Source organism: Anguilla rostrata, chromosome 5 (genome assembly GCF_018555375.3).
Source record: "Anguilla rostrata isolate EN2019 chromosome 5, ASM1855537v3, whole genome shotgun sequence".
In the NCBI taxonomy this organism is placed as follows: Eukaryota; Metazoa; Chordata; class Actinopteri; order Anguilliformes; family Anguillidae; genus Anguilla; species Anguilla rostrata.
The window spans coordinates 15,859,676-15,882,951 of record NC_057937.1 but is presented as its reverse complement, the minus strand read 5'-3'; the positions used below and the strand labels follow the sequence as shown (position 1 = coordinate 15,882,951).

Below are 23,276 nucleotides of genomic sequence, written 5' to 3'. Positions count from 1 at the left end.
GTAGAATATATATTAAAAGAGTATGTAATAAATGTGTTTACACATGCATACACAAAATACATTTTCAAGCCATAAACTAAAGTTTCTAGTGCGCTACACTATTCTTTATGATAAGTGGTGTTCCCTCCTTGTCTTGGAAGTTCAGCCAACAGCTTATCGGCACCTAAAACAGGTGATTCGTGCTTCCAACCAATCGATACCTCAAAATTCAGAAATGAAGGGTTTCCCGTCCTGGGTCCCAGAGAGCTGCACTGTCTCTACTAGTTTTTGCTTTCACCTTGAAATCAACAACCAGTTCAGACCCGAGAATCCAAGTCAGCTCAGGTAACTGTATAAATGAACTGCTTTATAACTGATCAGTTAAGTGATGAGTAACCACAGAATCCACCACGCCCCGTGACCCTCCGGGACCAGGTCGGGGGAGCCCTGCGGCACCAGGCCTGGGGGGTCCCCGGCTCACCTTGGCGCCCACGCAGCCAGTTACGTCCCAGGCGGTGGGTACCTCCGGGCCGCTGTCCTCCCCCCAGCTGCTCTGAGTGCTGTACGTCACATTTTGGTTTTCTTTGCGTGAAAGGCTGTTGTGGAAATTTGAGCTCCCTGTGCAAAACCACAGGACAAAAAAAAACATTTTACACGCCTGTTTTCAAGGGCATGCCAATAAAACACAGAAACGTCTTTTAAAAATGCATTAATAAAGTTTAACTGCGGACTCCTACCTCCTGGCACACTCTGCTCAGAGTATGGATAGGAGCTGGTACAGTGGTTGCTGGCACTGCTCCAAGGAAAGCTTCATGAGAGTAAAGTCAAATGAATAAAAAAATGATAGAAAAATTAGCAGCACTGGAAAATTTGACTATACTAATTGTAATACTAACAGTAATAGCAGTACTAATAATACTAGTAGCAGTCGTTATGTTGTAAAGCACATGTACATCCATACATAGTAACCGTAGCACTACTTTATAACTGGACCAGATAATGTTTGCGTCCCTTAGATTTTTGTGTGACAAGAAACACGCAAGCAACAAAGTCTCTCTCTTAGAATTAGTACAGCAGTGTAGAGCTATATGTAAACCAGCCGTACTACCATCAGCCAGAACAAAAGTTTGGGGCGTTTGTGGCAGAGGGGACTGCTTGAGAAGACGTACCCATTGTAGGAGCTGGAAGAGGGCCCCTGAGGTGCAAATGGGAGTGGCTCAGTTGTGTTGTACCTGAACTCATTCGTCAGAGGGACAGAGGGGGCTGACCACGCCTCTTCTGGCAAATATGTGCAGGTAATGTCTAAACAGAAATACACGAGAGCACAAAAATATAACAATACGTTAACTTGCAAGGCATTTCACAGATTCCTTCTTGGCCAGGTCAGTGTTTGTAAATGAGAATTTGTTCTCAATCACTTTTATCTGGTTAAATAAAGGTTAAATAAAATAAAATAAATTCTACTTTTTCCAATTCGTCATTCAAGTGAATTAAATACAAAAACCAAAAGGCGAGGAAAAAACAAATCAGATTTTATGAATAAACATGAAATAGCAAGACAGTAGATACCACACAAGAAACGTATCACAATGTCACACCTTATAAACAAGCCATTGAACAACATGAGATTAGAATGCTATAAAACAGGCATAAAATGGTGTAAAACAGACCACAGAAAATATGGGGCCACTTACCCATGTTGCGCTCGACCCCTGCTGCCACGGCAGCGAAACTGGGAGTGAAGCTGGGGGTCGGGGCGGGGTCGGGGGTGCCTGGGTCTTTCCTGTACAGCGTATGGGTACTGGCAGGGGAAATAAAAATGACATTACATCACATCACAGCATTAATTATCAACTGTTCATATCCACAGTGACTAACACAGTAGACTACATGCAATTTATTTTTACACAAATCCACTTATATAGCTGGATATTTGCTGAAACAACACAAGTTAAGTACCTTGCTCAAGCATACAAAACAGCAGTACCTCAACACTGCCACCTTATTAGTTTATCAATAGGTTTATGAAGCCCAAGTACCAATCAAAAAGTTTTGTAGCATGCATAAGTACAAATTTAGATAGCTGTTAAGGTTAGGGCCTACATGTCCTAACATCCCAATACGCCTCCTCAAAGAGGAATGTTGAAACAATATAAGTGATATCTTATCTTATCAGTATAAAGTTGTGCAGGTCAGCTGTAGGCCCAGGTATATACATAGGCTTATATGATAGTACTCAATTACTACCAAATTCAAGTAATTATCCGGGTGATAATTAAGTATTCAAATCACACCTAAGAACCTAACGACACACTCACACACACGCCTGCACACGTGCACATGCTCACACTCACGCTCACACACACACACACACACACACACACAAGCCCTCACACAAACACACGTACACAGCTACCATAAGACATCCAAACAGTGTAGTCTCTGTTGTGCATGTATTGCTGTGGTTACCTCTGGGCCTTATAACTGGAGTTCATGGTCTGATAGCAGTCTCTCTCAGCCGGATGAACACTGTACTGAATGGTGTCCCCTGTGCAAAGGAAGAAAAAGGTAACAGTTAAAACATGGAATTGCATCCTGCTATACATCCATTTTTACCAGAAGGGGGTGACAGAGGGATGTTACAATTAGTCTGACAATCACAGAGACAAAAGTAGGACTGTGTACAGTAACAGCGGGTCTTAATGGGCCTGGCTAGGTCAGTACAGTATGGTTTGGTTATGGTATAGAACAGGGAGAGTAGAGCTGTATATAGTAACAGTGGGTCTTAATGGGCCTGGCTGGATCAGTACAGTATGGTTTGGTTATGGTATAGAATAGGGAGAGTAGAGCTGTATATAGTAACAGTGGGCCTTACTGGGCCTGGCTGGATCAGTACAGTATGGTTTGGTTATGGTATAGAATAGGGAGAGTAGAGCTATATATAGTAACAGTGGGCCTTACTGGGCCTGGCTGGGCCAGTACAGTAGGGTCTGGCTCCAGTGCTGGGGTCCTTCTCGCCCTCCAGGCTGCTGGCACTGCTCCAGCTGCCCCAGCTGCCCCGGCTGGCCCGGACGCTGCACGAGGAACTGCCCGAATCCGAGCCCGACTCCCACTGAGGCCTCCGCTCCATCCCCTTCCTCCGGGGCCTGGACGGGGGCACACCTGAGGAGGGGGCGGGACAGGGGGACACTCTGGGGTCAGGGCGTGTGAGCAGCTGATTTCTGTTTCAAAGTCTAACGGCACTAACCAGAGTTTATCCATACGTGACTGCACAGCAAATCAAAAGGGTCTTCCCATGATTGACAATCTTCCAAGCCAATAAGAGCAGTGTAAAGCTTGATCGGTGTGTTGAGACTGTGATAAGTGTGAATAATGACCCACCGCTCTGCAGCTGTTTGACGGGGATGTCCGCGTTCATCACACACTTGGGCGATTCCGGTTTTCCGTTGCAGCAGCGATTCCGGTTCCTGGTGGCGTTCCGGCTCTCCCTCCACTCCTGCTCGCGGTTCCTTTCCGGAAGCAAGGCCGCGTCGCGCTCGGAGACTCTGCGACGGTGCAGGAGAAACACGTTTTCATTCCGTCCACACAGGCGAAAAATAATGAAAATAACTGACCACTGCGGTACTCTAACCTTAAAACACAATGAAACGAAGACCTGTGCATGGTAAAGCACGTTATTTCGGTTTATAACACCCCAAGCAAACGTCACAGGAGTAAAGTGGATTCCTTCGATGAATTGATAAACACTTAAAACGAACTGCTGGTAAACATATTCTCAAAAAAAGTACTTATGACTTTGTAAAATGTTTCCTGTAGTCATCACTGCGCATGCAGAGACCTACCCAGGCATGTGCTCTCCAGACCTCCTCGGCCCCTTGCCTGCAGACTTCTTGCCCTTGTGGCCGCTGACCAAGACCCCCTGCTCCACGGTCTCAGACAGTCTCTGAATGTCACAGTCTTCTTTTAACTGAGCAGAAAAAAACATCTTTTAAATTACACCTATTTAACCAAATCAGTTATGAATAATGCTTTTCAGACAAGCTAGTTAAATTGTGCACAAACAATTATTTAGTGATATACAAAAGAAGATATTGAGCATGCTCAATACATAATTAGACATATAACATAAAATATAATAATAAATATATATATATTAATAGAATAACTAATATACAATACCATGATAGTATAGCAATCTGAAATGGGCCTTAATTTATTTGAGGGCACTCCTGATTCTCACAGTAATAAATGAATGAGTTAGGAGTCCTCAGACTTTTTGCTTTCACAATAACAAGTGACTGTAACGTCTCTGACCTCTGTAACCAAGGCTACGTCGTTGTCCCTTTTCTCAAGGCGCTTAACGTCGCTGAAGAGCGGTGGCGCTTTGTCAGGCCCACAGCCCGTCGCCGCGACGACATCGTCCGGGAGACCGGGGTGCGTTTCCATGGGAAACATAACCGGGGCCAGCGGCCTGTCCTCCGTTTGGGGGTAGTGCGGTTTGGCGTGCGCCGGGGCGGGTGCTTGCGCCTCGAGATCGGGCCGGCGGTCGTCGGCGCCGGCGCGGGCGTCGAACTCCGGCTCGGCGGCCTGGTCGGGGGCCGGCTCCTCCCTCTCCTCGCTGGCCGCGGCGGCGGGGGACGCGGCGCTGGCTTTGGGCTTGCCGTAGTAGAGGGACACCTTGTGCTTCTTCTGAGCCTGGCCGGCGGCGCCCGGGCTCTTCTTGGACGAGGGCTGATTTCGGGAGGGGAGGCTGGCCACCGCGAGGGAGCCCTTGCCCTTGCCTTTGTCCGAGCTGTTGCACGAGTCCACAAACGTCTTGCAGCTGCCTTTTGCTTTACTGGAAAGGAACAAGCCTCAACTTATCGAGCTGACATCTTAAGTGATTTATCTGCGTGCAGTTAACACTCCTAAAGCAGAAAGCTGAGCCGTAAGACTACAAGCCAAGCTTCTTCAATCTCACTTGTGCAATAATGTCCAACTATCTCTTCAGCTGGAAATATTGGTGCCACTTAACTATTTCAAAATACTTGTCAAGGACTTATTCCTAGATGCGTGTACCTATGTGTCATACGCAGCTACCATTTTATGTGCTATTGAGCTGACAGCTTAAGTGTCTGAGTACATTTAGTAAAAAAAAGAAAGTTGAGTCATAAGCCTACAAGCCAAGATTCTTCAACAGGGGCAGGATTTCTTCTTAAAAATGGTGCATATGGGCCACACGTCTTACATGCACTATTTATCAAACAATATTTGAATAAGATTATGCGTATATATTTGTGTGTTATACATGTGTGTAAATGAAGATGATGCCCTTATAAAATATGCACAGCTACAGTGTTATTATTTTCATTTTTTAATTATGTCTCCACTCTCCAGTGGGACATATATCCACTGTGTGGATGGTGGACTTGGACATAGTAACATTCATCAGAATAACACCTCTGTTTCTTATCAGTAATCAAAGGGCAAAGAGAAGATCTATGAAAGCCAGTCTAAGGCCAATCAGACGGACAGAGATGACTCTCATGTGTTAGAGAATGGAGAGTTTCCTGAAAGGCTTGTGCTGAGTTCCTGTCTAAGGCGATGCCTTACCTCACTCCGTTGTGGCAGACGGGGCTAGCAGGGCTGTTGTCTCGAGACAGTATTGAGCCATGATTGGTCCTCGGGCTGGGTGTGGTGAACTCATTCAGAATGTACTGCGCTTGATGGAACGCCATAAAGCACACCCCACCTAAAGAACAGCTGCAGAAAAAACAGGTCACATGACAAAAGTCAAATGCACAGTTATACATGAACCCAGAAAAAATGGAGAAAACAATGGAGAAGCTCAGGGAATAACCTTCTTAGCAACCATCAATCACCTCTGCGTGAAAAACGATTTCTAAGGAAACTGCACTCTTATGAAGAAAAAGCTAAATTCTATTAAAAAACATTAGTATAACACAATATGGAAACAACCTCATTAATCTAAAGAAAAATGGTGAGGAGAAGCTGGGAATAATTTGTATGCACTGATGAACAGCTGCAATTTGCTTAGCTTGAACTACCAAGTTTTGAAACATCTGCTGACGGCTGCTAGCGTCTCGAAGATTCAACAGCCTTGAGCCTTGAAAGATACAGACGATAGGCTCAGCCATTTAATAATCGTAATCATGGAAAGACCAGTGTGGTCAGGACCCACTGGCATTGCAAGTCTTTTCGTCTGCTACATACAGCCTGTCGGAGCAAACATTACTTCAGAAATTACCTCAACATCTCTGCTGGAAAGTAAGCATTCCAAATTATTCCACGCATAGTAAAACATTTATTACTTTGGATGTACCTTTTACTACCTCCAATTTGGTGAAATCTGCTTTTAGTTATTATGCACCTCTGTCGTGGAATAATGTCCAACTATCCCTTCAGCTGGAAACATTGATGCCACTTAACTATTACAAAATACTTGTCAAGGACTTATTCTTAGATGTGTGTACATGTTATACATAGCTACTATTTTATGTACGCTATTTTGTGTGGTTTTAAGAATGAGTGTAATGTTTTATTGCTACTTTATTTGCCGTTTTACTCAATTTACAGCCATTTAAATTTTTTACTGTTTACTTTTTACTCAATTGTACCATTCTAATTTAATGTATCTAGGCCATCTACTTATATTTAATTGTATGTTTTAATTCTGTGTTAAGCATGCCCACAGGGCTCTCTTGCAAATGAAACTTCTGTCTAAATAAAGGATAAATAAATAAAATAATAAATAAAGGTGTAGGTGTGGGCGCAGAACTGACCAGGTGAAGACGAGGGTGACTGCCCAAAACGCCTCCTCCCAGCTGGGCCCTGGCACCGCCTGGGCGCAGAGGGGCAGCATGTGGTGGGGCAGGGTCACGTTCAGGGTGAAGGGGAACGAGGTGCCCCGCCCCGTCACCAGCGTCAGGTCCCGAATCACCCAGGAGGAGGTGAAGTCCGGGGTGAACCTGGAGAGAGAGAGAGAGAGGATGAGGGATGGAGGAAGGGAGAGAGGGAGAGGGAGGGAGGGAGGGAGAGAAACAGAGAGAATAAAAAGCAAACGAGGAGAAGCATACAGTGGGAGGAAGGGAGCGAGGAAAAGAGAGATAAGGAAAGAAAAAAGCAGAAAATAAATAGCAAAAGGTGGGGCAGGAAATAGAGATAGTGGGAGGGAGATAAAGTGATAATAAAGATGGAAAAGAAACAAACAATGAGCACAAGAGTAGAAGCAGAGAAAGAGAGACAGGAAGAGAGGAATACACCCAATGAACCCAGTGCCCAGTCCTACAGAGGGAGCACTTCTGAGGAAGCTGCACTCTCATACTGGAATGTGCTCTGAACAGAATTCCCCTTTTTACTATTACCTCTGCATTTTTCATTGCATGTATTTCGAAACATATTAATTTTGGCCAATACCACCGCACTAGGTCTGTCTCCACAGTATATACAGTTTATGATGACTATATAACTCTTTTTACAAGCGGCACAATGTTTAACAAGACAGGAAATTATGACTGCATATTGCAACATGATTTGTAATGTCGACCTTTAACTACAGCCAGTGAAGGCATATGGTCATGTTTACAGCCGATCTCATAGACGACTGGCTGGAGAAACTTACGCAATGTTGATTTCCGAGGAGGAGTTGTGGTCCAGCTGGAAGGACCCGCACTGCAGCACCTCGAACCCGAAGCCCTGGCACGCGTACCCGTTGATGTTCATGGACACCACGGTCAGGGGCAGCTCTCCCGCGTTCTCCACTTTGAAGCTCTTGCGGATGGACAGCTGCGGCTTGTCGGATCTGAGGCCTGAGGAGCCGAATCACAGCCAGTCTTTTTTAAAACTATGTTCAGATCAGTACAGTGCAGAGAGAACTATATCAAGGTTAAGTTGAGAATTACATAACTCTGGTCATTATGAAAAGTTAAAGAGTTCAAAAATTTTTTCCCTGGTGTAAAACATTACATTTTCATTTTATTAATTCTGTGGCAAGTTTGGGCTCATGGAATGGCCAGACTAGGAACACCATAGACTTACTACAGAGGCAGAACAGATGGTCTAACATAAATAAAATAATTTTGATAGCCAGTAAATGAAATTTCAAAAAAGGACACAATGATTCTACATGCATCTGAGCTTTTGCTTACTTTTAAAACGTCTTTGTAAAGGCACAAGTTCAGAAATAGTGACAGGTTTAGGCACAGCCATGCCACATGTTATGCGTATTTTGTAACTCTGATTTATATGTGCTTTGTGTCTGCTGCTTGAGGCAGTTGAGTTTCCCTGCTGGGGATGAGTACAGCACACAGACTGGGGGGACCCTCCCCCTGGCTCACCGTCTCTGCAGTCCATCAGGGTGGCCTGGGGCACGTTGAAGCGCAGAGAGGCCCCGGGGCCCGGAAGCTTCCCGCCGACCCGCAGGAGCTCCCTGGCGCCGTGGCCCCTCACCGTCACCATGTCAAACACCGTCAGGTTGTTCCTGTCGCGAAAGGGACAGACCAGACACCGTCACCTTGGGGCGCTGAAGCAAAGGACTACTGATCTAAACCAGGTAGAAGCAGGACCTTGAGCCCCTGTCTGGAAGGGGCACAACGGCTGCAGGTTTATACAATGTCCTTTCAATCAGTTTAGGCCTTACATGGACACTCAAACCAGTTCCCTTTCAATCAGCAGCTGATTTAGGCCTTGCGTGAACACTAGCCAATCAGACTTAAAATATACCCGCAAGCCGCAATTAACGAGGTCCAAGCAGTACAGGGCAACGGTGCAATATGAATAAATTAAAGAAAACAGAACTATTGTAATAAGTCAAACTATATCCTAGACTTATTTTATAAAGGTTAAGTAAACATGTGGAGCTGAAACGTTAGTAATACTGACATTAGTAGAACCATTAAATTGGCTCCATTCAGCCTTACATGAATGGATTTGCAAGAAGCCACAGCATGTGTAAGCAATTTCATGACACTTGGTCCATCCAATTATGAGAAATACAATTTTGGTATATGTAGCGCACCGGGTGTATGTTGGACAGCCCAACATCTGTACTAAATTTCATAACCATCCAGCAGGCAAACTATGAAGGAGGAGTAGGATGTATTTTTCAAAAAAATTTAAATGGCAGGAAAACTTTGTATGCGGAACTTGCCAGGCCAACTGGCAGAGTTCTAGAGCATGCATGCCAAAGTTCCGGCGTAGGAGATATAGCCTTTAAAATTTTTTTTAATATTCCTTGTGTCTGAGTTTGCATATCATATCTGTTATTGGTGAAAATTTAAGGTCTCTAGCATTTACCATCTCACAGGAATTTGCAAAAAGCTGGACAAAGACACTGAAGAATAATAAACACACAAAAGTAGGCTTGAACCACTTAAGAGCTGAAACTACGCCAGCAGGGGGAGGAGCGAGTGGCACAGAGGGGCGTGGTCAGACGTTCTGCCCAGTCACCTGACGAGGATGATGGAGGTGACAGGCCTGTGCTCCGCAGGGGTGAAGGCCACGCCCACCTCCTTGGTCTCCTGGGGAAGGAGCAGCAGGCGCACAGCTCCATCTTTGCCCTCCTGAGGACAGATACACACACACAGCATGAATTACACAATATCTGAAGTGGTCACACACCTGCGTGTTAACAAATCTTCATTCTCTCGTGGTCACATGACTTCATACCCACAGGCTAACATGTCTTATGCATTACTTGGCTTCAGTGCCCCCCACATACACACACACACACACACACACGTGATGGTGTACATACATAGATACAGGCATTGCAGACGTCTTATCCGAGGACGACAACAAGGTAAACTAACAGGAACAAGTATGACGAACCCTAGAGAGATACGTCAAGTCAGGGAACAACCGCATAGTTCAACTTGGACCCTGAAGGTTAAACTGATTAACACTAACACAACGAGAACGGCAACAACGCAATCTATGGAAAAAGATTGTGTTGTAGAAACCCAAGTGACAACATTTTGTGTGGACTGGTCTCAACTTTCTGGGCCCATTAATAATTAAAGAATAATAACAACAGGCAAAGCTGTAAAGACACTGACTAATGTTAGAGAAAGAGACCATGTGCTCACCTGACCGTCTGCTTGCAGCAAAGCAAACTCGCCAGTGGTGACGTTGACTGACAGTGGACTGATATTAAACCTGAACAAGGGGGAAAATGGGAAATCCAAAAGAACACATAATCAACTCATGGGGAAAAAAGTGTTCGTTTGTGTGCTGGCTTGCTGGTGCATTAGTGTGCTTGTTTTTTGGTCTGCTTGTATACTATTATGTGTCAGCTTTTTGGTTTGGGTTGGTATTTGTACAGCAACTGAATGGTATGCTTTTCTGTGTGATCGGTATACTGGTGTGTTGGTGTGTTAATGTACTGGCATGCTGGTTTGCTGGTGCTTGTCAATGTGTTGCTATGCTGGTTTGTTAGTGTACTGGTGTTATGGGTGTAATGTTGGCACTGGGTGTGTGTTGGTGTGTGTTAATGTGTCTGTATGCTGGCTTGTTAGCGTGCTGGTGTTATGGGTGTAATGTTGATGCTGGGTGTGTGTGTTACTGTGTCTGTATGCTGGTTTGTTATCATACTGGTGTTATGGGTGTAATGTTGGCGCTGGGTGTGTGAGTTGGTGTGTGTTAATGCATCTGTATGCTGGCTTGTTAGCGTGCTGGTGTTATGGGTGTAATGTTGTGTGTTGGGTGTGCGTGTCGGTGTGTGTGTTGGTGTGTGTTAATGTGTCTGTATGCTGGCTTGTTAGCGTGCTGGTGTTATGGATGTAATGTCGTGTGTTGGGTGTGCGTGTCGGTGTGTGTGTTGGTGTGTGTTAATGTGTCCGTATGCTGGCTTGTTAGCGTGCTGGTGTTATGGGTGTAATGTTGGCGCTGGGTGTGTTTCGGGCTGTGCCTCAGTACCATTTGGTCAGCAGATCCAGGGCATCCAGAGGGGCGGAGTAAGATGAGAGAACTCGCACCTCCACGTGCACGGGGGACCCAGAGGGGTTTTTCAACTGGAAGTATTTCACCTGGGAGACCAAAATCATCAATAGATCATCTTCAACTGAATGCATTAAATGCATTACTTTTACAAGTGATCATTAACAGAAAACTAAGGAAGCACTAAAATAGCTACCATAAAATTCTTGATATTCTTTTTTTAATTCTTTCCATTTAATTTTTACAGTGCCTTTGACAAAGACAACCTTGCTATGGTATATTGGCTTTAATAAAAAACTGTGTCCCAACAAATTATATAAAGCACATAATATTATAAATAAATATAAGCACTAAACATGGAAAAATATGGATTTTGTATGAACAGAAATTCATTTTACTATACGCAACCATATAATACTAAAATAAACATCCAACTCCGCAGACAGTTCCTGTACCTTACGCTCGTTGACTGGAGTAGCACCAAAATCGAGTGGAGAGCTGGTTTCTACAGGGAGGCGGGGCCAGCTTCAAAAGACAGGAAACGAACACCGCGTTAGTGCGCTGCCCTCCAACAGACCCCTCCCACTCAGCTCAAACCCCTCCACAGAGAGGAGTGCTGTCTGTTTGTCTGTGTGTCTGTGTGTATGTGTGTCCGTGTGTGTGTGTGCATGTGTGTATGTGTACTGTATGTGTGTGTATGTGTGTGTGTGTGTGTGTGGACCACAGACAGTACCTGCAGGTGAGCTGGTCCTTGTCGGTCCTCCAGCGAGAGCAGAGCTCTGCAGCCAAGCTGCTGTCCACTCTCCATGAGGAAGAGACGTCGAGGAGAGCCTGCTGCCACTGAACACGCCCTGTTAAGTACAACGTCATCACTCACATATACTACATCTGTACACAACCACCATCACTCACATATACCACATCTGTACACAACCACCATCACTCACATGTACCACATCTGTACACAACCACCATCACTCACATATACCACATCTGTACACAACCGCCATCACTCACATATACCACATCTGTACACAACCACCATCACTCACATATACCACATCTGTACACAACCGCCATCACTCACATATACCACATCTGTACACAACCACCATCACTCACATGTACCACATCTGGACACAACCGCCATCACTCACATATGCCACATCTGTACACAACCTCCATCACTCACATATACCACATCTGTATACAACCCCCATCACTCACATATTCCACATCCTCATTTAACACAACCACCATCACAATGTTTACCACACCAGCATTTCATAATAGCCATCACTCATACATGCCACATCAGCATAAAATAATCACTTCCACCAACATTAACCTCACCAGTATTTCAACACCAGCACCACCATATCTCTGACATACAGACACAGTGTCGTCAACAGGAATGCGAAAGGTACAGAAGAGGTGAAGTAGAGGTGATGCAAACTCAGCTCACCTGCATCAGACAGCCTGATGGGGCAGGGCTTTCCACATTCTGCACTGGCCTCCAACACAACGTCCCCCTGCTGGAGAGAAAACATAATGCAGTTTCAGTTCTCTATGTCTATCTGTATTAGGGACAGCACAGTACAATTTCACCTCTACACAGCTGTCAGTATTAAAGACAACGAATGCCAATGTCAGCTCTATATGTCTGAAATAGAGACAAGAGCACAAATTCAGCTCAGTACATGTGCCTTATAGAGTGAAATGATGAGCCAGGACAGAGGGAAAAGGAGGTGAAGAGAATGAACAGGAGAGATGGAAGCGAGGGAGGAGGCGGTATACCTTTGAGCCGGACTGAACGCGGAGAGGGATCTCCAGGGAGAGGCCGATGCTGGTGACCAGGACCACGGTGGTCACGACGTTCACGGGCAGCTTCTTGTGGTTGAGCCGCAGCGAGAGCAGCCTCCAGCAGCCCCAGGGCACTGTCACCGGCCTGCTGAAGTTGGTCACCTGAAAGAGCCCCGCCTCTCTTCAGCATGCATCACCACATCGCCATTATGACATCACGCCAATGTAAATTCAAGGACAGATGAAAACATTAATCACTAGCAAGTTGATAAATTCTCAGCAATTTTATGGACCGAATAATGCAATGTAATCATTGAGAGGTCAAATACATTAAAAATTACCAACCTGGTTTAAATGAATATGACACAAGTGTGTGTGTGTGTGTGTGTGTTGGGGGGGAGGGGGAGCGCAATAGATCTGTACCGTTAATACACCCTCCATATCCTGAGGGACAGTGGCCTCATTCACAGAGAAGCTGAAGTCAAAGCTGTTAGTCAGCCAGAGGTCCACCAGGTGGCGCCCATTCTGCCTGGGCATAACATGAAACAGCGTGGAAGGGTCATACCCAAAGCTTCTGAAGAGAGAGGGGGGGGGAAACAATATTACAATTTTAAAAGTATTACTCAGCATTCATTCTCATTATTAACTGAGCAGCGAAATAATAAACAAAACCATAAAATGAATGTATAAATAAAACCTACATGCACAAAGCATTTGACTGTGACATGTTTCCTGTGCCATAACAAACAAAATTATTTGTACCCTAGAAGAAAATTGCTGTATATCACCTACACTGCATGCAAACTCTCTGTGCTGAAATACCTCCTGGGCTTGTATTCATAAAGCAGGAGCGCTAATCTAGGATCAGGGTTCTCTGCCTATAGCCTAATCTGACTCTCAGATGCTTTATGAATACAGGCTATGATGTGAGAATATATACCAGATGAGAAAAACAGAGTGTCTAATGTCTAATCCTACACTGAGACACCATGTGACCCACAGTCCTTCATCAGTACGACCGGGCGTGGGAGAAACACGCGCGCGGCCACAGAGCTTTATCCGTGTGCGCCTCTCACCTGCGCGCGCGGTCTAGCGCGGGATGCAGTTTCAAGGAGGAGTTTCTCAGGGCGCTCAGACTGACGTGAGTGGAGCACCTCGTTTCGGGGACCGGCACGGACCCTGGGGAACAGGAAGCATTCAGATAGCGATGTGAGTGACGCTGGCGTAGCCCAATACACGTCCCACGCATCACAGACGGAATATCCCAGTGAAAACACACAGTGCTAGTGGTGCGTGCCACACTCACCTCTACAGACTAATGTAGCCACTTGCGTGAAATTTGTCTCTGAAGCTTTCAGTAGAATTTGTTTGAATTGTAGAGAGCCTTCCACATTTGACAAAAGCTGCATGTCCTTTAAAGGAAAAAAAAAACTAATTTCAGCATTGACAAGGTTTAAGGGCATGAATAATTAAACTACAGGACACTACCTATGAGGCTAAATAACACAAAATTGACAATACTCACCTTCACAAATAATTTTTCAGCTCCTGAATTCAACATATATATCCTAATCCTTGGCTCCCCTGCAGAAATACCAAAATAAAAATAAATAAGCTTCTTCCGTTGAGAATGTGCAAAAATAAGTGACCAGTAAATAACACAATCTTGCACACAAAATTCATGCACAATTCAGGGTAGACTGCACTTCCGTACTACGTCTACAGATGGCGCTCAAACAACAGGTGAGGATAAGGCTGCACTGGCGAATTTTAGAACACTGACAACTATGCACGGACATGCATAAGAGTAACTCTTTGCTCAATAAGTTGTTCTGTGTGTAACTGAAACCTATGGTGTGTGCTGGTATGTAAGCTGCTAACCTGAACTGTGCCATGTTTTGATGAGGGTCTACAAGCGCTGAAACACACAGGGGCCTGGGACAAATCCTCCCACAAAAATAAAATAGAGGAACATATCTAGAGACTGTGTAAGTCCGTTTTGAGCGGAGCGCTAGTTTTTCTTCCATTATGGTTTGCGCCTTAGCTGCAGTTTCAAGCCGAGTACCCATCAATCCTCACTGTTTTGCAGTGTGGTTTCATTGCACCTACTCTTACCTTGCCCGCGCTATTAACACCTATGCAACACAGCTTTGCTAAAGGACACCACATCCTCAAAGCGGGTTGAGCTACAACATGACAATGACAAAGGAAGCGGTGTCCATTCTATCTCTTTTTTTAGACCTATTTCCCTTCACTTTCATACATTTTACTTTAAACAATAACTGAGGAACAGGTCACAGTTTAAATCCCAACCCCCACATTAATGTCCAAAACCGGCCACCTGCCACCGATTTCACAGCATTTCACCTTTAAAATTGCATCGAGTGATGGCGAAACATTGACAATTGAAACACTGGGTGCACTTCCTGTTAGCAGCCGAATATAACGCTGGTGCGGAAATCTCCGAACTCCCAGCTTCCTTTCTGACGCAGACGAGCGCGCTCGCATCGGGAGTTCCTCATTCACATCCCGCTCTGTCTCATTCAATCCGGTGTCGTGTTTCAGTTTGACAACACGATGCAGAACGAAACTTCAGATCAGACTTACTCAACTGCTTGATTCTGCTGGCCACCATTTCCTTTTCAAATGGCGCACACACACCAAGCATTCTCTGCATATTACTTACTGTACACGCGTGTAAACAAAGCAGAACTCTTTGTAAAGACTACACGGTTATTACTTCTTACTATGTTTCTAGTGGGAGGTATAACTGCAGATGTGCACCTTAACCTTCTGACATTTTCTATGCACCTGAACAACTGTTCCTCCTTCCATAAAAGAGCACGTCTTTGGGGGGTGACAGTACGTGGCCGTGCTGCACTTACGTAAGCCGTTCCCTCCCGATGACATCACGAACAGGACCATGATGTTCTCGATGACGTAAGGCTTGAGCCTCTCCAGGTCTCTGCGCCTCTCGCCTCTCTCTGACAGGCTGATCCGCGCGGTGAGCTTCTCCGCCGCAAAGCAGGACCCCTGGGAAATGACAGGAAGCCATTACAGGCACGCGGAGGGGAACTCGCCACCTCAACGGCGAGGGGGGGGGGGCTGTCAGCAAAGTATTACAGCAAAAGGGGTGGGGGGGTGGTGACATGAGGGGGACAGCTTGGCTTTCTCGCTGGGTCTGATCAGCTGACTGACATCTCTCTCTGGTGCCCTGCGATGGACTGGCGAACTGTCCAGGGCGAGTTCCTGCCTCTCGCCCAGTGCATGCTGGGATAGGCTCAAGCACCTCCCACGACCCTGACCAGGAATAAGTGGGCACAGAAAATGGATGGACCTCTCTCTGGCAGGTAAAGCCAGGCAGGCGCCGCTCTCAGGAGACCCAGCCTTCAGCCTTAATGCGAGCCGCTAATGCTGGGGTCGCGGCGCTACCGCTAACGCTACATCGCGGGAGGAAGGCCCGAGCCCTGCTGAAACACGAGCCGGCTAAAACCAGTGTAGGAGGGGCGGGTGAAAGGCCGTCAGCCCCACCGGGCGCAGGGCGCTGGCGCAGTGGCACTCGCGGCCCGAGGGGACTCGCCGTGGTGTTGGGTGTCACCCACAGATTTCGCACAGCGACGGTTGGGAGTGACAGCGCAAGTAACCTGCGCTCTGCAGGCTGGCACCCTAACCCACATTACTGCACTGACGACACCGCCTGTATCAAGTGTCTAAGTCACCACCCAGGTGGTTCAGTCACACTGAATAAGCTGCCCCTGCTAAATGAACACAAGTAATTTAATATCCTCACAAATGGCAGGTTCACCAACCGAGAAGCGGGGGATTACACTTGGCCAAACAACAAACATGCAGCCTATGTACAGTCTGCCTGACAAAGGGCTAATGTGACACCCAATCAGTTTCTTAGTTGTTAAAGCAGCTGGTTGATAAATTCAGCGCTGACAAAGCGGAAACACTCGTGTATGTCAAACTCCGCCTTCGTTACAGACTGCAGTCTCCCCCTGTTCTCCAGGGCCCTTACCTGATGGTGAGAGCGTCTGTAGGTATTCTCAGGGACCCCGCACTCCAGCAGCAGCTCCAGGAGAGTGATATTCGAGGCATCCTCCTGTGGAAACACAATGTCTATGGTCACTGTATGCCAAAACCATAGAGCACACAGGGAGTCAAATACAAGCACTGCGTGTGTGCATGCGTGCACGCAGTGTATGTGTTTGTGTTTAGGTGTGTGTGTGTGTGCGTGTCTGTCTACGTGTGGTGTGGGTGTATGCGTTAGGTGGTTTTCCTTTGTGCCTCAAGAATGGGTAAAGTCTAAAGTGCAAAGGTCATGATGGAACGCACCAATTGTTCTGCTATAAACCACGGTGACATGTTCATGTTTGCCCCCGAATTCTCACGTTTGGTAGCAAATCTTTGAGCGTGGTATTACTGCGTGCGCATATGAACGTTTCTTTAAAGGTGGGTGTGAACAGTGGAACCTTGTGGGTGGGCATTGTGCTGTTGCTATGCAACCCAAATCTTTGAAAGTCAAATCTGAGATTTCAGACTTCTGCCATCAGACTTGCTAAAGTTGAAATACATGTAACTATAAAGTTTGGTCCCACTTGCCACCCAGATGTGAGGCATAGAGTCTCCAGAGAGAAATCACTTCTGATTGGAGGAAGCTTAAGATGCAAGGGACTTCCCCCGCAAAGCCAGTGAAGTCTGCTAACACAGTGAAGCCCATTTGAAAAACCCTGTACTCAACTGAGTTTTTTTAACCTGACTTTCACTAAACAATACTGTTAGGCTATATAAAATCAACACTCAATATGCAGAAGGTGGTATTTTTTTATTACTATTCATTTATCATTATTATTTAGGATTTTCGCAGAGCTGTTTCACATTATTAATAGTCAAGCTGTCATACAGAGATGACATTTCACATTATAAATATTGCAGTATATCAGCAGAGGTGTTGGGTAATATTGACACCGCAGGATTTACACAGAGGTGTAACTGAACGCTGAGTGAGTATAGAGCATCGCACAGCAGTGAACATCAATCTTCTAAACCACCCCGTGACAGGGGCTCAATTTGATTGGGCAAAATTCAAAGCAGCCCATACCTTGGCCAGCTGCGTGGACTGTGCCCAACACAAACTGCAAATGCAGTCTCTTAATAGATCTCTTCACACCTGCTTCCAGCTAGCAAAGGGTTGTCATGCATCAATCCTTGAGGGCTGTAGTGTCTGCTTGCTGTCAATTTATTTTGGAATTTAATCAATTCAGGTTTCTGATTGGCTACACACCTTTTTCCAAGGACTTAACTGGCTTTGGACTGAAAGGAAAGTACAAAAACCTGCTTATATTCCGGCCCTGCAGACCAAGGTTTGATACCACTGGTCTAGCAGTAAAATGTGAGCCATTTTGTTCGAGTCAGCAAGCAAATCTAATTCAAAGATCCATTCCTCCCTTGAACAACAAATCAAATTTACGCAAAATGCTGCAGGAATGTAAAAATAATCTCTTTTTTGCAATAGGAACTTGTGAAAGGCATTCACGGAACACAAAGTATCTGGTCATGAAACTAAGCAACCCGCCACCGACTTCCTCTAGAAGACCTCACATCAACATCGACAAGCCCCAGTTCACATACTCGCCACAATTTCACAGTCCAGTCCCCTGTTTCTCAGATGAACTGAGAGGATGAGAGAAAAGAAAGGGGGGGGGAGGGGGACTGGCACTGAAAGTGAAAAGTGAAAGGAGAAGAGTGACAGACAAGAGAAGGTTGTGAAAGAGGGGGTGAAGAGAGAGGACAAGAGACATTCTTACTTTACTTATTTTTATAATTGTTTATTATGCTTTGATGAAATTTATTTTTCTTCAGTTTTTTGTTTATATAATTTTACCCCCATTGTTTTGCCAATATGACTTTTTTATAGTCATGCCAGCAAAGGACATTTAATTCTGAATTAGAAAGAGACCGTTTTTCAGCCCCTAATTTACTTTAGCAGAGTAAGGACAGTACCTGAGTTTGTGTCAGTTTAATACTATGGATATGTGGAAACAGCAAAACACCAGCCTTCATCTGAGATGAGGTCAGAGCACCTGGGTTAACCCCCACTCCAAATACCTGTAAAACAAAACAAAAGAAAACTCACATAACGCAAATTCAGACAACTGAAATCATAGGGGGCAGTAAAAAAAAAAAAAGAAAAAAAGAAATCGGTCTCACATTTTTTCTGAATAAAATAATCCACGTTCAAGGACTGGGTATGAACTAAGACAGCTCACTCAATGGTGAAAAAACAAGATTGCAGAGCAGTTGTTTTTAATACAGCCCTTAGTTTTCTCACTTCCCCATTTCATGGTGCATGGTAACCACAAGTAAACACTCGATGCCACACAATATCCATTAATTCACTGACGGCCAAAGAAGATTAGGCGACAGCATGCATTTAACTGAGCAGGATATTTCTGTGACCATTTGGTACTGGATTAAGCTAGATGTAGCTGCTAGTTTTAATGATAGGAGAGCGAGGTTTCATGTTTCCAAAATAGATTTGAGCAACAATGAGCTGTCAATCACTGGCTTGTTTGTGCAAATCAAAAGATCTTTTCTTCCCCCACAGCGGCACACGATGATTGGCTCAAATCAGTGATTCGCCGGGATCGTAAAGTAGCCCCACCCATTTTTAGTTCCATGTAAACTGACTCTCCCACCCCCGACCAGCTCAACGCTGCTGAAAGCCTCTGTGGTGATCATGTGACCAACCTGGTAAGGCAGGAGTCCATGCGAAGATGTGTTTATAAATAATGAGGTTTCTACATTTCCCTCTTCCGTAGGAAGGAAGATGAGTTTAAACGACGTTTTCCCCCGTGGCGGTATCACCTAAGGAAGAGACAGAAACGTGACTGGATGACCTCTTAACCTTCCACCTGCCACCCAGAAACAGAATGGTGTGAGACAACCCCCCCCCTAGACATGAACTAATGATTTATGATCCAGTTTAATCAAGATGCACAGATGAAATTGATTGCCTGAGTGCCTGGGAGAGTATCTAGCCACTGCAAGACAACTGAATCAACTGCTGGTCAACTGCACGTGCAAACTCTTTTTGCCAATGTACAGTATTGTAGTCTTGATTGTATATTTTTGCAGTAAATGGTTGGGGGGAGAAGGAAAGAGAGACAGCGAGGGAGGCGGGGAGGGAGGGAGGGAGGGAGAGAGCGAGAGAGAGATCACATGATTCCTAATTTGTCTTTTTAGAATAAGCTCTAGCCACACAAGGTCTCGTATGCAAAAGAGGTTTTAACTCTTGCGCGACAAGCCTGCCAAAAGAACGCTTACTCACCCTTTTGTGGAAAGGAGGGGTGTGTATATGTATGCTGGGTGCAAACACCGACAGCAGGGTCACTCCCACTTCCTGGCTGGGGTTATGAATGTATACAGTTTCAGCACGGGGCAGGCCCAACAGCCTACAGAAATAAACACAGAGATGAAAAAAAAAGTACTCTTCATTCTCCTAACATCAAGGCAGAACATTCTCAGGCTTATTAAAATGTATTTTTAAACGCACAGTGAAACTCTTTTGAGACCTTTTCAGAATGACCACCAGGGATTTGAAATCCACATATACACAAAGTGAGGGACAAAGCGGGCAATTCTGAGAAACAATAGTGCACTTGCAGTCAAGCGTTATACATTCACGTAGGGAAACGCATGCTAATGTTACCACAGCGTACTACAAATTACCAAAGTATGCACTTTTTTATATCGTGGTATACTTTTAGCATGGGTTCACTGAATATTTTAGATAGCTAATAGACATCAAAACAGCCCACACATCCACAGCGAACATGAAAGACGCGTCTGAGCGTCATGCGGAGAGCTTCAGTGATAGGAGAATAAAAGAGGGGCAGGCTTTGGACAGGAATAAAAATGACCTTTAGCGTCCGCGCGGACCTCTGCGTAGCATTTCGAACGCAGTACTCTTCCCACAACAAAAGAAAAACGTAGCAAGTGACCCGTGGCACAGCGATTTGTGACGACCTCTGGGTCAGTAACAGAGCCCTTCAGTATCTTTCCCCGCTCTTAACCCAAACGTCGACATGACTTAAACAAAAAGACGTTGATAAGCGTCTTGCAGGAAGGCGGTCATGTGCTAAAACTATGCCGTGGTAAACAGCGAGCGCGAGGAACATTTGGCTACTAGCGCCGCTGCGCAAACATGACATTATGTAAATATGGGTTTGTCCCTTTTGTTTTTTGTTTTTTTAATTCAACCGCAGCGTCGCCTGGGTGTTTAAAATCTATTCTTTACAGGGAGGAGGGGTGCGGGCAGGTCCGCAAACAGCGCGACACATGCCAGGGCTCAGAGGCGAGACGCTGTTATTGTCCGCTTCGACGCAAAAAGAACGGGCGTCAAGGCCTTGCTGTTTTTCCTCGACAATTCAGCGCAAAGATGCTGCCAGAGAGGGAAAAGGACGTCGCTGCTGCAAATCTCCCCTTCATGCAAAGCGACAGACCAAAAAAAAAAGAGAATCGACTAACTTGCACTCCAACCAACAGCGCTCCCATCCGGAACTGAGGCTGGTGGTTTGAGCCTTCTATACGGTTGTGCTCTCACTGTAAATGTGAAACACTAACGCCTGTGCACGTAATTATGAACACAGTTTGGTCTTTTTAGGGAAGAGGGCGTGGCAAGAGAGAGCTTTCACTAGGTCTTCCGGAGCTGAAGCTGTCAATCACTGAGATGGATCCCACGGTTTTCCTTTTCGCCGTCCTCTGACAAATGAAAGCTAAACATCTCAATGCCATATTTGGTGCTGCCTTTGACCTGATGTTTGTTCAAAGTCCCACCTGCTTTATAAAGCACATAGCCTCAAGTGTCAACTCTTTTCAAAGGGTCACTACCCTGGATGTGAAAATCCCTTCAACAGATCAGCGCAGCAACACAGACATTTGGTGAAAGGAACCAAATTTAGCATTAAAGACAGGACCACATTTACCATATATTAGACTACAGTCTGCTGCACGAGGAATCATACTACATGATAAAAAATGACTTCTCCATCACTCCATAACATAGAAAAACCAGAAATACGCACATTTTCATTTTTTGTTTTTTGTTCCGTCGTTTCAAAAGAATATGGGAATTACTGATTTTAAACATTTTAGATACATGTAACAGTAACATTAATGTCCATTTTTGTTTTGTTTTTGTATATTACATAGCAGATTTGTATTTTCATTCCATTTCAGATGCATGAATTGAGGTTGCCTTTAACAGCTGATGAGTAAGGTTCAGTATATCTGGCTGTGTGCAGTAACTCACTGTGTCCCGAAGTCCAGGACTGCAGGCTTGAAGTGCAGAGCTCTTCCAATGTCCCCCACATAGAACGAGGAGCTGAGCGAGAGAGAGAAAGAGAGAGGGATAGAGAGAGAGAGAAAAAGGCATTATTAAATATTCAGCCCAAAAATTGATTTACATTGTTATTATTGCACATCACAACTACATATTCCTGTCTGAGTTTAAACCTATGGTCCGATGTCCTATGTCGGAGAACACAAACCCGTTACACGGCGAAGCTTTCAGCAGAATTCCACAAAACAATTCCACATTCCATCCAGCTGATAACCTCAAGTCCAAACACGAAGACAAAACCTGTTGTTTTCACGCGAAAAAGCCACCACCTCCCAGGCCAGAGAGAGAGAGACACAAGTTTTGACAAAAACAGCTTCACTTGACATGTTATTTTTTTAACAGGGTCCCAAATTTGTGCTGAAACACCTTCACAGACAGTGAACTGAGAGAAAAGGAAAATCGGTAATTACAGCTTAGGCCGACCTGACTTCACCCCTAAACATGCTAGCGTACTAGCGCGCTAGCCTTGTGCGGTATACAGTCCAACCTGTTTTCTCCGTTTCCACAGTTCTGCCGTCTCAGCCTCAATGCACAGTACAAGCCAACTGCCCCAGTGTAGCACAACACCGTTCTACTCAAGGAAACCACAGTTGCCCCACATAACTTTTAATCGTGATCCGGTTCATCGAGTGGGTATCGAGATGAGGCTAATGATCCTCTTCTGCATTTCTGAAACACCATGTGGGCCTTTGATGTCTTCTTTCAGAAGAACAAGAAAGCAATATCAACAGACACTTTAGAAAGGAGGACAGTCCCACTCCACTTCCTGTTTATGTCGTCTTGTGTATATCTGTATTTAACTGTTATGCAGGAGTGAATCGTCTGAAACAAAAAGCTATGACCGCACGGTGCAGTGTCCCCACCTCATTATCAGATAGAGGTTACTCTGTCACAACAGGAAAGGGCAGAAGTCAAGACAATACGATCGCAATGTGTTACAATATCGTTGCGAACTGAGTAACTGTAATAAGACTGCAGATATTCAAGAAATAATAAAATTAGAAAGTGAGCAATAGAGCCATGTGAATAGGTACTTTTTAGAAAGAGAAGAACTTATACAGCTAAGCCAAGCGAAGAGGCCACATTACTCATACTTTCCAGTAGCTCACCTGGTTCTTTTTTTATTTAGCCAATTCTCAATTCTCAATAACAG

At 45.1% G+C, this 23,276-nt stretch overlaps 1 protein-coding gene across 2 annotated transcripts in view; it reads right to left on the bottom strand.

Annotated features, from left to right (window-relative positions):
* The window catches only part of tmem131l (transmembrane 131 like), a 39,987-nt gene that overhangs the window by 590 nt on the left and 16,121 nt on the right, over positions 1-23,276 (bottom strand). Inside the window, exons 4-33 of one of the 2 annotated variants that reach the window (XM_064335339.1) lie at positions 22,034-22,105; positions 20,051-20,174; positions 19,471-19,587; positions 18,724-18,828; positions 16,739-16,822; positions 15,603-15,750; positions 14,243-14,301; positions 14,024-14,129; positions 13,794-13,896; positions 13,141-13,288; positions 12,712-12,879; positions 12,380-12,449; positions 11,648-11,765; positions 11,370-11,439; positions 10,894-11,003; positions 10,065-10,134; positions 9,427-9,539; positions 8,316-8,458; positions 7,601-7,787; positions 6,762-6,947; positions 5,572-5,721; positions 4,294-4,816; positions 3,822-3,946; positions 3,361-3,524; positions 2,941-3,141; positions 2,449-2,527; positions 1,674-1,780; positions 1,149-1,281; positions 717-787; positions 461-597 (exon numbers count right to left, since the gene is read on the bottom strand). In XM_064335339.1, the coding sequence (XP_064191409.1) occupies positions 461-597; positions 717-787; positions 1,149-1,281; positions 1,674-1,780; positions 2,449-2,527; positions 2,941-3,141; positions 3,361-3,524; positions 3,822-3,946; positions 4,294-4,816; positions 5,572-5,721; positions 6,762-6,947; positions 7,601-7,787; positions 8,316-8,458; positions 9,427-9,539; positions 10,065-10,134; positions 10,894-11,003; positions 11,370-11,439; positions 11,648-11,765; positions 12,380-12,449; positions 12,712-12,879; positions 13,141-13,288; positions 13,794-13,896; positions 14,024-14,129; positions 14,243-14,301; positions 15,603-15,750; positions 16,739-16,822; positions 18,724-18,828; positions 19,471-19,587; positions 20,051-20,174; positions 22,034-22,105 (3,991 nt within the window). Of the gene's footprint in view, positions 1-460; positions 598-716; positions 788-1,148; positions 1,282-1,673; positions 1,781-2,448; positions 2,528-2,940; positions 3,142-3,360; positions 3,525-3,821; positions 3,947-4,293; positions 4,817-5,571; positions 5,722-6,761; positions 6,948-7,600; positions 7,788-8,315; positions 8,459-9,426; positions 9,540-10,064; positions 10,135-10,893; positions 11,004-11,369; positions 11,440-11,647; positions 11,766-12,379; positions 12,450-12,711; positions 12,880-13,140; positions 13,292-13,793; positions 13,897-14,023; positions 14,130-14,242; positions 14,302-15,602; positions 15,751-16,738; positions 16,823-18,723; positions 18,829-19,470; positions 19,588-20,050; positions 20,175-22,033; positions 22,106-23,276 lie in introns of both variants that reach the window. The other variant, XM_064335338.1, reaches the window with a different exon arrangement.